We start from the raw sequence: 15,866 nt of genomic DNA, 5'->3' as shown, positions 1-15,866 counted from the left end.
AAGCTAGATCATGTTGCTCAGGGCCTTGTCAAGTTGAGTTCTGACTGTCTCTATGGATGGAGATTCCCCAGCCTCTCTGGGCACCTGCTCCAGTGTTTGACCACCCTGGTCAGACAATAGGCTGGTGAGATGTTATTAATGGAATTCTTTAAGGATGGTTCCTGGGGATGGTTTTCTTTAATATTCTCATTATTGACCATGGCACATAAACGTAGGAGTTTTTTGTTGCTGATGTTTCTTGATGACAGGCTTTGGAAGGTATTCTCAGGGTGATAGCGAGATGGGGTATCATGTAGAAAGAAGAGAATAACTGAGGGCCAATATGATAGAAACAGAATGAAATTTAACAGTACTAAGTGCAGGTGTGTTCGTGTTATGATTTTCTTGCTAGGGATTTCTCTTATGAAATGGGAACCTTTGTTTGGGAAAAAATAGAGATGCAGGTGTACTAGTTCTTAATGGAGTAGAGTTTAAGCCACCAGTGCAGTGGGGACAGAAGAAAGATAAATATGATCTTAAGACATACTGAGACAGTTATTTCCATCAGAGAATAGTGTCATGTTCTAGAGTGATCACGGGACTGGTAAGCATGTTGTGTGAAAGGAGACCAGGATGCCTTGGCCTTAGCAAAATGAAAGGAATATAAGAGGGAATATAATTGCTGTTTATATGAGGGAGTGGACACCAGAGAAGGAGGAGCACTGTTTAAACTAAAAAGACAAATGTTGGCACAAGAACAAAGTGGTACAGAGTGGCCATGATGCAATCAAGAAGCAGCGTTCTAATTATCAGAACAATGAGGTTCAGGATGAGTGTTCCAGTATGAGCAATGGGGCAAAGAAACCTAACTACTTTTAAGATAAAGCATTTACAAAAAGAAACATGTGACCTGGCTGTCTGGGATAGCAGGGACTGGTCTCAACACCATGAGAGATTCATTCCTCTCCTCTGTGCCAGTGCACCTATACAAATAAACAAATTATGTCAATTCTTCCACAAATAATTGTTCAAAACCATTATATCATTCTGGGATAGCCAAAACATTTTGTTCTTTCTCAGAGAATAGTCAGGCAAGGACACATATTTACAAAAAGCCTTAGTATCACGATCTTGAATAGCAATTGTAATACTAGTGTTGACACATCTTTGAGTACCTGTTTTGGAAGTAATCACTTAAAACGAGGACTTTATATGTTTGCTTTGGAATGATGGCGGATCTGTTTTTTAATTCAGAAAACAAATGAGAGTTTTTCTAACACATAACAGGACTGAAAAAAAAGTTTAAAAATACTATGGATGGGGTAATTGTTGTATTCCTGATGGGGTTTGTCAGGTTGCCCCTCTTGGACCTCTTAGCTCTAGAGAACCCCTTCCTTCCTCCTGTTGCATTAATGGAGTCTGTGTGTTGACAAGGACTTCATAGCTAAGTGCAACACCTGCTAATCAGAAGAGTGAATTCACTATTGTAAGTATTGTGTCAGGCTGGATTTTGGGGTTAGGAAGGTGAAAGGGTATCCAGAGCTAAAAAGGTATTCACAGCCATTTTCAGTGCTCTGATAGAGACAGAAAATACTGAACGGCTTTGTTTTTTCTTTATGTTTATGGAAAAAAAAGCCCCAGCACTATGTGCTTTTTTTTTTTTTCTTCACAGGGAATAACAATTCGCCCACTGGTGGAGTTTCTTGATGTCAAAAGGTCAAATAAAAAGCAGCCTGCTGTCGGTGAAGAAATTTATAACAGGGTATGCTGCAGCTTCAGTGTCATAGATGAAACGCTCATATAGATGAAATTCCTAGCAGCTTTCAGTAAGACAAGTATTACGGAGAGACACACGCACTTTTTTAGACTTCTTTTTGATAGCTGTTATAAGGACAATAACTGTAAAGCTTATATTTAACCTTTATCAATTACCAAAATTATCATTATTACATATCATAGAATCATAGAATCATAGGGTTGGAAGGGACCTCTGGAGATCATCTAGTCCAACCCCCCTGCCAGAGCAGGGTCACCTAGAGCAGGTTGCACAGGAACGCGCCAGGCGGGTTTTGAATGTCTCCAGAGTTGGAGACTCCACCACCTCCCTGGGCAGCCTGTTCCAGTGCTCTGCCACCCTCAAAGGAAAGAAGTTCCTCCTCATGTTTAGGTGGAACTTCCTGTGCTCAAGTTTGTGCCTGTTACCTCTTGCCCTGTCCCTGGGCACCACTGAAAAGAGCCTGGCCCCATCCTCCTGACACCCACCCTTTAAGTATTTATAAGTGTTGATAAGGTCCCCCCTCATCTGTCTTTTTTCCAGACTGAAGAGACCCAAATCCCTCAGCCTTTCTTCATAAGAGAGGTGTTCCTGTCCCCTAATCATCTTGGTAGCTCTTTGCTGCATCCTCTCTGGCAGTTCCCTGTTCTTCTTGAGCCAGGGAGCCCAGAACTGGACACAGTACTCCAGGTGCGGCCTCACCAAGGCAGAGTAGAGGGGGAGGATGACCTCCGTTGACCTGCTGGCCACACTCTTCTTGATGCACCCCAGGATGCCATTGGCCTTCTTGGCCACAAGGGCACATTGCTGGCTCATGGTCATCCTGTTGTCCACCAGGACTCCCAGGTCTCCTTCAGCTGAGCTGCTCTCCAGCAGGTCAGCCCCCAACCTGTGCTGGTGCATGGGGTTATTCCTCCCCAGGCGCAGCACCCTACACTTGCCCTTATTGAATTTCAAAAGGTTCCTCTTTGCCCAACTCTCTAGTCTGTCCAGGTCTCTCTGTATGGTGGCACAGCCTTCTGGTGTGTCAGCCACCCCCCCCAGCTTTGTGTCATCAGCAAACTTGCTGAGGGTGCACTCCATCCCCTCATCCAGGTCATTGATGAATATATTGAAGAGGGCTGGACCCAGTACTGACCCCTGGGGAACACCACTCGTCACTGACCTCCAACTAGACTCTGTGCCCCTAATCACTACCGTCTGAGCTCTGTCTTTCAACCAGTTTTCTATCCACCTTACTGTCCATTCATCAAGTCCACTCTTCCTAAGCTTCCCTATGAAGATGCTGTGGGAGACTGTGTCAAACGCCTTGCTTAAGTCAAGGTGGACCACATCCACTGCCCTCCCCTCATCTATCCGTCCAGTCATGCCATCATAGAAGGCTAGTATCATTATTTTGGAATCTTCACTTTCTTAATTGTTCACCTCTTAAGGTAAATTAACTTTCTGTAGTTTCTTTTACATATAAGAGACGTTATTTTAGAACTTGGTTACATTAGGAAAGCTTTGGCAATTTAATTATATTAGATTGCATTTGAGTTAGTCTAATTAAACAAATGTAAACTCCTCCTAAACACAGTCTTAAACTTACTTAACTCTCACATCATCAGCCCCTTTATGGGTTTGTATTTGGTACGTGTATGTCTCCAATTATTGCAGTTTATTAGCCATGCATATTCTTGAATGTATTTCTCCTTGCGGCATAGCTGTGACAGGTGGTTTTAAATTCTAAAAATGAGGAATAATAAGGGCCACGTTCAACAAAGAAGTCAATCTAGGTATCTAAAAGTGCGTCCTTTTAGAGCTTATCCTTTGGACATATCTACCATGATTTCCCCCTGAATTTGAGAGACCCCTACTGTGGTACTTGAATTAAGAGCAAACGAGCTGCCTCTGGGGCTCAAGTGAGATCGTAGCTGAACTGATTCACTCTTTTGTAATTCATAATAAACAGAGGAAGAGTATGTTTCTAATATTAGGTGCTTTGGATGCTTTGAGGTAAGTCTAGACCACAATCCCCTATAATTGGAGCTCAGGACCTGGTGCAGGGTATCTCAGCTCTGTCCTGTGCATCCTGAGAGGCCAGTGCTGACGTGGGGAGCTGCTGCCCACTCAGGCTCTCTCCTCTGCAAAGTCATACCTGTTTCACTGTCAGGCCTGGAGAAGTCCCTGGAGAAGTCCCAGGCATAGCCCTAAGCGGTTAGGGAACTTAAAAGAAATGAAAATATGGGGGGGGTGGGGGGGGGAAGTTACTGACAGATTCAGGCAGGAGCTGAGCAACACTGATGTTGAGGAAATTAGCAACTAACTTATGGCTTTTGGGGGCTGTGAGCTAAGGAAGCTCCAGGGGAACAAACTAGAGTCAGGCTCAGAGTTTGGTTAGACTGCATTTAGTGAAACGGAAACATCGCCCTGAATTCTGACTAGACTTTTCTGTTTTGAAGTAAGTTAGAAACTAACAATATCTAAGGGCGAGCCAAGCGATATCTGTAAGTTTATGTAACGAACCAACATTTCCCCTTTAGTTCTTTGACCATGTGAAGACTGGAATTGAAGATGTGTGTGGACACTGGGGTCACAACTTTTGGAGAGATAAGTAAGAATGTCATTTGAAACTTTTGTTATACAGGAAAGGCTAAACTGGCTCAGCAGCAACAAATGAAGGCCGTTGGGCATCAGATTTCATTTTCAGCATTTTAATCTTGAAAGCAGATGGTTGTTTTTAGAATGTGTGGGTTACGAAGGAAAAGCAGCAAAACAATGTCTTTTTACTAAACCGCAAGCAAGTAGAACAAAATCTCCAGCTGGGAAGAAAGGCAACCCTCTGATCCCAGGGTAAAGTACGGTACCTTCAGAGGGTGTGCGTCCTCTCCCTGTTTCTGACTGTTTCAGAGCATTTCCCGTGTGTCTGCTGAGCCTTTCATACCATCCGGCTTTCCTCCTGCAAATTGTATGTCTGTGCGGCGTTAAGTGAGGGGTTAGGTCCCTATTTGATGGGAAACATACAAAAGCTTTGAGACTTTCTCTAGGGAGATTAAGGCGCTAGCTGGCATGAGGTGCGTGAGAGATCCTAATGGCAGGCAGCTCCACAGTTCTTGATGCTGTTATTTAAGACTTAGTGTCAGCTAAGAAGATTACCACTGGCAATACCTGAATAATTCAGGTTTTCAGTTTGGCTGCTGAATCATCATCATCATCATTGGTTTGGATCTGACTCCCTTTTCTCAGAAGCACATTCTTTTACACCCAAATCCCTTAGACCCAAAGTGTGGGCATTGCTCCCCCACCTTCTAGTTGCTGCTCCAACAGGAATTGAAGTGTTTTCTACAAAAAGGAACAGCACAAGCAGGAAAGGCCGAGAAGAGCCCTCTCAAAATGACTTGAGGGCAGCACAGTGAGGACACTTTTGTGACAGGTGCATGACATGGGCACAACTTTCCTTTACTCAGCCTGGTTCCCCTCCAGAGATCTTTAATTAACAGATTATGGAGCAAAGGAGGGTCCCACCTCTTCATGAATTTCAGACCCAAATTCAAGAATAATTTCAGAATGGCCAGAGGGCAAAATATTTTCTGGCAAAAAAAATCACCCCAGCTGTAATCAATATTTTTTCACCAAGCATCCAAGAGGATTGCAGTCGCTTTAGAGGAAGGGAAAACTTCCAAAGGTTTACAAAACCAGGCTAAAATTTCAAAGAAAAAGCAGTCGGTGCAAATTTAGACCTTGTATTTGTTATTACAGTAAATATTTAATGTTCTTTTTGTCTCAATGAAAATGGAGAATTAAAAATAATATTGTCTAATAACACCGAATACCTAAAAGTTAAAAGCTGCTGCTAGGGAGGCTGTGCATTAACGTATCAACCAAAACACAGGTTAAGACTATCTATCTGAAGCGATGATGAACTTGACCCTTTTTTATGTTGCTCAGCAGTAGGTTGTTAATATGAGTAGACACATTCCCAGGGAATAAACTCCTTCACAATGGCATTAGCTACAGTATATTGGCTTTCCTTAACTGTGCACAGTAAAAATTAACTGGTTGGGTTGGGTTGTTTTGCCTCACATACAGGTTTAAAAAGTTTGACAATAAGTACCTGCGAAGACTTCTAATCCGGGAGAACCAGCCCAAATCCAGCATTGTTTCTTTATACAAGAAGCTGGAAATCAAACATGCCATTGAGATGGCAGAGAGCGGAATGATAAGCAAAGTCCCATCGTCAGTGTCTCTCAGGTAAGCAAGCGATGCCAGCACGGCCGAGCATTTCAGCTGGGTCACGTAATTCATTTCACAGCCCAGTCAGTAGGCAGGATAATCACTTTGACTTAGGACACTTTGTGTCCAAATGTCACCTGAGCAGTAAGTGGATATGAAACAGGCGTGTTTTGCCTACAGCTCACACACGAAGCGCTCGGTGAGCTGTGCTCGTCCGGAGCGTGTAGTTTTACAAGGGCAGCTGCTCACGGGAACATTGATTTGCCATGTAGAGCGGAGCTGGATTTGAACCAGTGCCTGCCCATCTGCTGCAAATAGCTACGGGAGAAGCCTGAGGGACATTTTGAAAAGCACCCCAATCAAATTTACAATTCGGTGTAATTTATATCAAATTTTGGAGAGTGAGTTTTGAGCCTTACCCCTGGCTCAAATGAGATCAAGATTTCATTCCTACATGTTATGTTTTCACCTGTTCCTTGGTTGTTTTGAAATGTCGTTTCCAGCTCTAACAAAGGAAATAGTTCAAATGTAATTCCCAATCATAAAACTAAAAACATTCTTCCTCTTTCCCTCTCTCCTCTGTTTTCCTTTTTTTTTTTTTATCCTGCCACAGTGAATATCATGAAGGAAAGATAAAGCCACTTTCTCCCACTGAAATGGAAAACATGCGGGAAATATTAACAAAGAATCTCTACCAAATACGACATCGAGTAAGGATGAAGTTTTGCATACTTAAATATCCCACTACTCTTTGACTTTACTGGTTATCTTCATAACACATCTTTGGGCTAGTGTAGCATCTGCTGTAGCACAGCATAATAATTAATGCTGATATTTACTTCTATTGCTGATGCATACATGTCCTGTCATATGTACAGTAATGTATTCATACTCTTTTATTTAAATAGCATGATGTTATACTACGGCTAAAAACCATAATGTTTCTGTTTTGTTGTTATCTACAATATACTTCCACTACTTAAAAAGGATCGTAGGTGCAAATTCAACCCAACATCGTCCCACTTATATCAGTATTTTCGTCACTTCATGACATGAGATTAGATTTCCCATTTGCCTCCAGTTGTGAAGTTGTTTGTATTAAGAACAGAGGTGATGAGCTGGAAAAACAGTGAAATAAAAGCAAAAGGACATTTCACATTTACCCTCCTGTGGCTAAGTAGTTTGAATGTCTGAGTCCTTGGAAAACGTTCAAAAGTGGAGCAAGCTTCAGCTTGCTGGAGGTAAAAATTACTTCCCCCTAGGTGACTCGTCTTATCGCTTTCAAATGTGCGTCCTCTATTGACATATTGACTGAGCTAGTACAATGTGGGGGTAAACACTGTATTAAGCCGGCTTTTTCCAATTTATCTTTCATTATAAATATCAGCAGGTTAAAAGAAAAAAAGAAAGGAGGAGGTGCTTGTGAAGCAGATGACTGAAAAAATGCTGGCATAATTACCGTGCTTGCTTTTCAATATGATTTTGTTCGCCAGGATTTATGATGCTTATTAAAACATCAGAGCAAAAAGGCTGTTTTGCACTGTGCATATAGTTCAACACATTTGACATTGTGCTTTTCAGAACATAACCACTGCTTTTATATTTCAGACAATGTCATATAACCGACACAGCCTGGCTGCAGATGCAAATGAAAAGCAGGCCAAAGAAATTCTGATCCGTCGCCGGCACAGCCTTAGGGAGAGCCTGAGGAAAACCAACAGCCTGTCAAGAGAAAGACCGGTACTTGCATTTTAGCCATTTTACAGAAAACAGTTCGTTGTAGCTAAATCTCATGCAGAAAAAAATCTTCTGAAATGCAGAAAAAAAAAGTAATCCTGAATTTGGCAGACAACTGCACATCCAGTGTGACACTTAACACTTTGAATTGCACACTTGGGCCCCTTAATTTCTTTTGACCCCTTCAGCTAAGCTTCAGTCTTGTAGAATATGATATTGGGAGTGGGATCTGCTGCCATAATTTTGTCTCAGAGAAGCTGAACGGGCTCCGTACACAGTGTACTTCTAAGGCATGGTCAGTATTCTTTATCAGTGTTTTGATGAAGTGTGGATGATTGAGGTCAAAAATTATTTTGAGACAGACAGACTCCAAAATATGGGAAAGAGGAGACCTTTTGGTGGAGTCAGTCAGGGTGAGCACTTCATTTAAAAAATGTTGTGGGCTCTTTAGTATTCATAACATGTAGTCAGGGCTTCAGGTTTTGACACAGAATAGGAAAATCCCCTCTGCCTATGAGAAATGATGTGGCATGATGACATTTGGCTCTCTGAGGCAATCCTGCAATACCTCCATTGTAAACTTCAGACCATTTCTGAACAGAGCGTGCTGATTCAGCAGGGAAGCTGATCTCCCTTATCATCTTCCTATTTTAGGTATTGGGGAAATTACCCATCCTATAAATACGTATTTTCGTGGTACAGGAATACTTAGTGCCTGCTACCTTCATTGATGCAGTTGTCCTTCAGCAGCCAAGGCTGGAATGGTGTCTCCAATAAGTGCTGTATCTCATTTGTGATCATTATTAAGGTTATTGTGGCTTTAATTGTGACAATAAGTCTGTTCCTGAATGATTTTTCCCCTCTCAACCAGAGTTACATGCATTGTCTTTGTCACACAAATGAATGACATACCAAGTGGAATAATTAAGAGACTGAGCAGGATTGAGACATTTTGGAGGCAGGGAGAGAAACAGCGTGTCTGAGAGCTTTTTAAAATGCACAGGCTGCGATTTATCCTTGGATAAATCTACCACAGAGGGAAGCATAGTGGTCCTGAGCAGCACAACAATATCCAGAGAGGAAAAATGTCTCATGGAAAATAGATTTCCTTTCAGGTTCCCTTTGAGTGTGCAACAATGAATGGTACAAGCAGGGGAGAGCTGGTAGACTGTAATGGTTTTAAAAAATCTTTGTAACAAATGTAAGAAAGGATGCCTTTGATAAATTTTTGAATTTTTTAAAAAAGCAACCTTTCCTGGAAAGTACCTCTTATGTTGCAGGAAAGATGTGGTGTGCCCTGTGCCCAGGGCCTTTAGAGCTTAGTCTTGGGAAAACAAGGATTTTGTGCCCTGAATTGGTAAATGATCATGCTGGTGCCTAACTTCCCCATCAACTACAGTGCGACTAGTCAACTGTATAAAGTCATTTATATGTATAAAGCGCTTGCAGGATCAGAATACAGATTAGTTTGTGTGCTCGAGCTTCAGTCACAACCAAATTTTTGCAGCTGACTAATGAGTTCCAAACTTGAGTGTTGGAACTCAAAAGTGATGCCGTGCTTGCAGCATTTGCCTTCCTTAGGAAAACCTGTACAGGTAAGATTGTGGTTAGAGACCATACATTTATTAACTTTGATCTCAGAGGGCATATCACTAGGCTTTGCTTTGATTAAGCTGCTTGAGATTACTCAGTCTTTACCTTAGTTAGCATAGACTTCAACCAGCAATTGGTGTTAACTTGAGTGTGTAGTAAAAGATCACGTATTAGCTAATCCCAAACTACTCTCTAGCCCTTTAGCTACATAAACCCGTTCAAGCCTTAGTCCTGTATCTTCACATACCTGATGCAGGTACTTCAGTCTGCAGTAACTTAACATTTCTTATATTTCTTTGCACAGGCTGCTGCAAATACAAAAAGATTCCTTTCACTTCCTAAAAACACTAAACTCCCAGAGAAACTACGAGTGAGAAATAAAACATCTTCCAGAGGTAATGACAAACTTTCTGCCCTCTCTTACTGCGCTGCAGTCATTTTGCCTACGTAGAAGGAAAGTTTTTCCAGAGATGATATAGAGAAATAAGCATATTAATTTTCAAATAAATATTACACAGTTTATGTTCACATGCTTTCATTCTAGAGCATATTTCTCTTCATAGCATATTTCTAGGTGCTGGATATTTAGCAGGGGTCTTATAGCATTAAAAGCAATGGGTTCTGAAGCAGGTATTTGAGTGTGGACAAATGCCCGGGCAAGCAGAGTCTTGTGGGGCATCTCAGTTGAGATGCCATAGTGGCATTGTCCTCCCAGCACATCTCCTCATGTAAGCAAGCAGCAGCCTGAAACAATTCTACACCAGAAACACTGACATGGCTCATACTCCTTGTCTTTATTCCATAATATCCAGATCCCCTTCTTCAATTATGAGCCTATTTGGTTTCTTTTCTCACTGGGGTCAGGGTAGAGGACATTGCTCTGAGAATCAAACCAGAGAGGAGAATGAGGAGATAAGGTCTGGTTTGTAGTTCTCATGAAGAACTTCTCAAAATCATAGAATCATAGAATCTTCATGGTTGGAAGGGACCTTTGAGATCATCGAGTCCAACCAAACACACACAAAAAAACCCCTACAATCTCTGTCACTAGAGCATGCCCTGAAGTGCCAAATCTACACGTTTCTTAAACAGCTCTAGGGATGGTGACTCAACCACCTCCCTGGGCAGGCTGTTCCAGTGCCTGACCACTCTTTCAGTAAAGTAATTCTTCCTAATATCTAATCTAAACCTCCCCTGCCGCACCTTCACACCATTTCCTCTGGTCCTGTCATTATTCACCGGGGAGAAGAGGCCAACACCCACCTCTCTCCAACCTCCTTTCAGGTAGTTGTAGAGGGCAATGAGGTCTCCCCTCAGCCTCCTCTTCTCCAAGCTAAACGTGCCCAGCTCCCTCAGCCTCTCCTCATATGACCTGGTCTCCAGACCCCTCACCAGCCTGGTAGCTCTCCTCTGGACACGCTCCAGCACTTCAATGTCCCTCTTGTACAGAGGGGCCCAGAACTGAACACAGTACTCGAGGTGAGGTCTCACCAGTGCCGAGTACAGAGGCACCATCACTTCCCTACTCTATGCTATGGTTTACAACCAAAATGTCTTTTTTTTCTTTTCCTGCCTAAACTCACAGATGTTTCATATTGGAGTTCTTAAATTCTAATAGAAAAATAAAAAATCTGGAGGAAGAAACCCCTTTGATGTGAAAACTTTGCTCAACTCTATTATTTTCTATCATTACTGGTTGCATTATCGTGCCTATACCGTGCTCATGAGCATTCTCTTTCATGGCAAGCAACCATCAAGATCTCTTGCTGGGAAGATTAAATCTCTGCACAATCACTAATATGTCTTGATCCCCACCCCAATTATTTTACCACTCTTCCAAATTAACTTAGTAATGGGCCGTATTTTTGTCTCTTAATAATTACATCTTCGGTCTCCTTAATGTAACATGCCTTTTATTCTGTAGTTATGTCTGCAGAGGTCACCTACTGTCACCTAGAATTAAAGAGGAAATGTGCCTCCAGATTATTCAATTGTCAAAAAATATATTACTTGACATATTTAGGGGGGAAAAAGCCTGTAAACACAGTCTGATGAAGACCTTCCTTGATATATAATTATCTGGGTGAATGGATAATTATGTGTTGATATATTTTGTTGACCCCTTCATCACCTTTTTAAAAGAAATAACATGTAGGCTACTAATGGAAGTTGTTCATACGACAGTTGTGCAACACACAATTCTTTGCTTTGGTATATTTAAAACATCATATCTGACTTAAGTCTAAGGACAAATCTGGAGCATTCAAAAATGATTGTTAAAATGATTATCAAAGGACTGAAGTGTGCAGGTTTTGATGAAGATGTTAGTCAACTTAAAAAAAGTCTGCTGGAGAAAATACACGCACATGTACACATCCAGAATGTTTCCAGCTTGGTTTACCTGACAGAGATCATTTAAGAGTATTCCCTAAATGATTATGCCAGCTCTCCCTTGACCATTTTCTACCCTGCTCTGAGGGGGTGAAGGAGTCTGCAGCACTTGCAACCTGTGTGATTTGCCTTGTGGATTTTCTTTGATATCTTACATTCAGGTGTATTAAGGATGGGTTGTTTCCTCCCACATTGACCTTGGGAGATCCTTTGCTTGGTGAAGTACTGACTCTCCTTTTCCAAAGCCGAGTTTCTATAGCCCCTGTACTTGTCGTGCTCTGGAAATGCCTCTCAGATCAGGTTGCATGGGATGCGAGGGTGAGAAATCTCATTTCTGTATCCTGCTTGGATGCAAGCGGGGACTTGACCCCAAGTAGCTCAGAGAGAGTCAGATTTTTCTATATCCAGAGGCAGAACTGGGGAAATGTCAACTCAAACAGGGGGGCACTCAGTGATTAAGGAGCAGCTGAGTGGGGACTTTCTAAAAATCACAGTTTTGAGGGGAGGGATGTTTGTAATTGAAATCTGTTCTCTGTCCTGGCAGAGGTAAGTGTCTATTACTTGGTCTAATCAGAAAGCACTGAATTTGGGAAACACAGGGGAACTTTCTTCTATTCCTGCTAGTGCTCAGTGTGCTGTTATTCAAATATTCCTGAAACAGTAATATTCTTCACCTAAAATTTTAATTTTGTTTTCAATTAACAGTGGGTGACAGCAGCGACTCTGAGATGGATGCCGCTACCACAGTGCTCAATCTAAGACCCAGAGCAGGGAAAATCTTGAGAGACCAGAGACTGAGACAGCAGAGGCCACCGCCCGAGTTTAGGGTGGAGTGGAAGAACGAAGTTGACGGGACCCAGGATGGACGAGGAGAGCAGCAGGAGCCGAGCACCTTGCCTCAGCCATCCATCGGGTTCAGGCAACCACTGCTGACGAGACCAAGATTTGGCACTTTGAGCAGGGAAGATTTGACTGCAGACCACGGGTCGGCAAGACCTCTGCCACCACCACGGTTAGTTAGGCAGGCTTCGCAAGGGGACAGGCAGAGAAATAAGCCTGAGAACCAGCCGTACTGATCACAGCAAAAAGAGAACTCTTGGTACTAAACCACGGACATAACGAATTAGGATTCTAAACTGTCAGATCAGACTATGGGATCCATTTAAAAAAAACCCAGCCAAGCCTCAATGTGGATCTAACCACTTCCATTTGGGTAAAGTCAATGCCATTAACTAAGTGAAAGGAAGAGTGGAATAATTGCAAAGCTGAGGACATAAAAAAAAAATATCTCCTTTCTAAATAACTTATGGCGATGCTTTAATTACATTATTTCCACTATTAAGGTAGGATGGAAATGTGCCTTATCACATCATCTTTTGTGGAACCAAGTCATGCAGGTTCAATACCCAGTTATCCATTGAAAATCATTGTTGAAAGTCTGGTGAGGAATGGATTCTTAAAAAAAATTCTGTATAATTTCAGATTTTATTTATAATCAAATAATACTTGTTTTAACCAGAGCTTTAATATGAGTAACACTGAAAATTGCACAATGCACCTATCATACAGACTTTGTAAGAAGAATAAAGATATTGCTGAAGCCCAGTTTGTTCGAAGAGCTGTGATGCAGAAAAGGAGGAAGAAGAGAAGGAACAAGCTGTAGGAGCACAATTGCAAATACAGTTTATAGAGAGAAGACCTGAGTAGCTTGAATTTTTACTTTCTGAATTTTTGGCAATACGTAACCTTTGAGAGGTACTGAGAATCGCCAAGGGAAATCTGAATGACCTTGGCTTTCACTAATGTCAACATGAGCTGAGAGCACCTAGCAGGACACCAGAAGCCCTAAAAAGAGACAATTTCAAGTGGATAAATAATGTCCTTATTCAAAAATTGCTTTTTGCACCTTAGTTTCTCAGGTGCAGTGCAAACACAGCAGTAGAATAGTTGCAGAGCGCTGCATATAGGCAAAGCGAGCAGTCTCCTGTTTGAGTCAGGGACCACTGAGACTCAAGAAAGCTCGTTCCCTCGTGCTTGTGACCCCGGTCAACCTGTTTTACTTTGTTTCCTCATCTGTAAAAGGGGAAAGATAATCTTTTCTTTGTCTGAGCTATGCACTCCAAGGAACAAAAATGTTCTGTCTAATTTGTTTGTACAGAAAAGTAGCACAGCAGGGTCCCGGAATCAGTTGAAGTCACTGTGCACCTTAATAACACCCATAAGAAACGCGGACTTCTTCATCCCAGCGTAAATGGCTGCCACTTGAGTGCAAGGGAGGGTGTGTTAAAATAAATGATACTTAACTGTAGCTCTCAGGAATTTGCACTTTCTGTCCCCCTTAATCAGTCTTAAGTTGAGCTTGCTTTAGCACAGATACACATTTCAGCACAATGCAGAAATAATTTTCATTCTACTTGTTACAAGATTGATAACTTTCATTGAAGAATGTACACTGTGAAATCATAACTTTTCTTTTTTGTTAGCACATTTCTAAATCTGTGGGCAATAAGATTCATTTTTTTTTTATTTAAGCTTGTTTTGAAACAACTATTAAAAATCAGAATTTCCTTTTAAAAATTACAGGGTAGATTTCTTTCAAAGGTTTGAAGGTGGGGTTGACAAATTAGTTTTATAAATGGGGATTAAGACTTTCCTCCTTCTAGCAGCTTTTCCAACATGTTTATTTCAGGTGTGTATTTGAAATGTCAAGCCTTCCTAAACTCTTTTATTGGCACAGGTCTTTTAGGCTCTTTCCTGTGTTCCAGCAATGGAAGTTTCTGCTGTGTGTCAAATGCAAAGTCTAAGCTGCAGAGGGATGGCTGTGTGAGCCCTAGAAATTTCGGTCAAATGTTCACGGCTGTTCTCAACAAATTATTTTTGTGGAAGACAATACTTAGCTATCCTTTAGTGATCGTCTCCCATTTGGAAATAGAACTGGGTTCGAACAAAGCCAGCAAGCTTTAAAAACAAATTTGAATTTGTCTTTTAACGGGAAAATATGTTTCGTCAGTAAAATTATGTCACGGCATTATTGGGATCATGTTTGAATAACAAAGAAGCCTTAAGTTTGGATTTCAGTTTTGAAACCACGTCCTCCTTGGAGATCAGACTGTTTAGATCAGGTGTTTTATATCAGACCCATCTGAAATCTGACCAAATAAATAAATAAATTTAAAATGTTGCACATCAGCATTTAGTTTACTCCCTGTGGAGATTTCTCTTCCATGTGCTGGTAATGACCAAGCAATTGGCTTGTATCTGGGGAAAGAAGCCTTTTTTTTTTTCCCAAATGGTTGTCATTTTTTACGGCACGATTTTAAATAATGAATGCAGGTTTCAGGAGCCTTACTGCTCTGCTGGTTGTCCGTTAGTACAGTGCATACTCAGATCATGGGTACTTAAAGTGGGTGCCCTATGGTACAAGCACATCAAATTGGAGGTTGTTTTGATGAAATATGGCCTTAAGCCCTTGATGCTTGAAAACACGCTAGCATGCTGTTACCTTTCCAAAGCACTTTGAGATCCACAGAAGACAAGCATCAAGGCACATCTCCAGCATGGTTACACTGTGAAGCAGAACCGTGAGTCTCCTGGAACTCTGCGTCCTTGCAAGTGCTCTCTCCCTTCCCCACTCCTGCTCCTCCCACCCTATTCAGGCTCTTTTCCGCTACTGCTGGGTCAGACCTTCATCACCTCTGAGAACTATCCTGGTTGTTCTTTTCAGTAATGACAGCAGCAGGTGACACAGGCTGTGTCTGAAGGAGCCCTTCTCATTCAAGGCTTGCCCTGGTTTTGGTCACAGGTTTGTCTTTTCCTATGTTTTGGTTGTTTTTTTTTCCCCTGCAAAGGAAAAAAGAAAGCTCAATAGCTCTTTTTGATCTTTCTAAAAGGCCCATCTAACTTTAACTTGCAGAGGAGACTTTTCCTTCATGTTGGAGCAGAGAGTTTGTCTGCTGAATGAAATGCCCAATAAATCTGTCCTCGAGCACCATCTGATGGGGAAAGTCATGTATTGACCGGGGACATGTGTTTCACTTTTTCAGGAAACCACAGCTTCAGCAGTGACTGGGAAACTCGCAAAATCCACATGCAGATTTTTTGTTTCCGGATGGACTCCCCAGCACACTCTGTAGTATTGATATTTTACTGCCTTGATGAGGAAGCACAATGCCCAATT

General features: G+C 41.7%; 1 protein-coding gene across 1 annotated transcript in view; it reads left to right on the top strand.

The window, feature by feature from the left end:
- SLC9A2 (solute carrier family 9 member A2) overlaps positions 1-15,226 on the top strand; it is a 37,205-nt gene extending 21,979 nt beyond the window's left edge. Inside the window, exons 6-12 of the mRNA XM_054187487.1 lie at positions 1,652-1,741; positions 4,279-4,349; positions 5,825-5,986; positions 6,582-6,678; positions 7,577-7,708; positions 9,603-9,693; positions 12,395-15,226. Coding sequence (XP_054043462.1) covers positions 1,652-1,741; positions 4,279-4,349; positions 5,825-5,986; positions 6,582-6,678; positions 7,577-7,708; positions 9,603-9,693; positions 12,395-12,765 — 1,014 coding nt within the window. The 3' untranslated portion in view covers positions 12,766-15,226. The remainder of the gene's footprint in view (positions 1-1,651; positions 1,742-4,278; positions 4,350-5,824; positions 5,987-6,581; positions 6,679-7,576; positions 7,709-9,602; positions 9,694-12,394) is intronic.
- Positions 15,227-15,866: the final 640 nt, after the last annotated feature.

Source organism: Rissa tridactyla, chromosome 1, assembly GCF_028500815.1.
Source record: "Rissa tridactyla isolate bRisTri1 chromosome 1, bRisTri1.patW.cur.20221130, whole genome shotgun sequence".
In the NCBI taxonomy this organism is placed as follows: domain Eukaryota; kingdom Metazoa; phylum Chordata; class Aves; order Charadriiformes; family Laridae; genus Rissa; species Rissa tridactyla.
The sequence above is the reverse complement of the archived record's forward strand: the minus strand, read 5'-3'. Positions and strand labels throughout refer to the sequence as shown.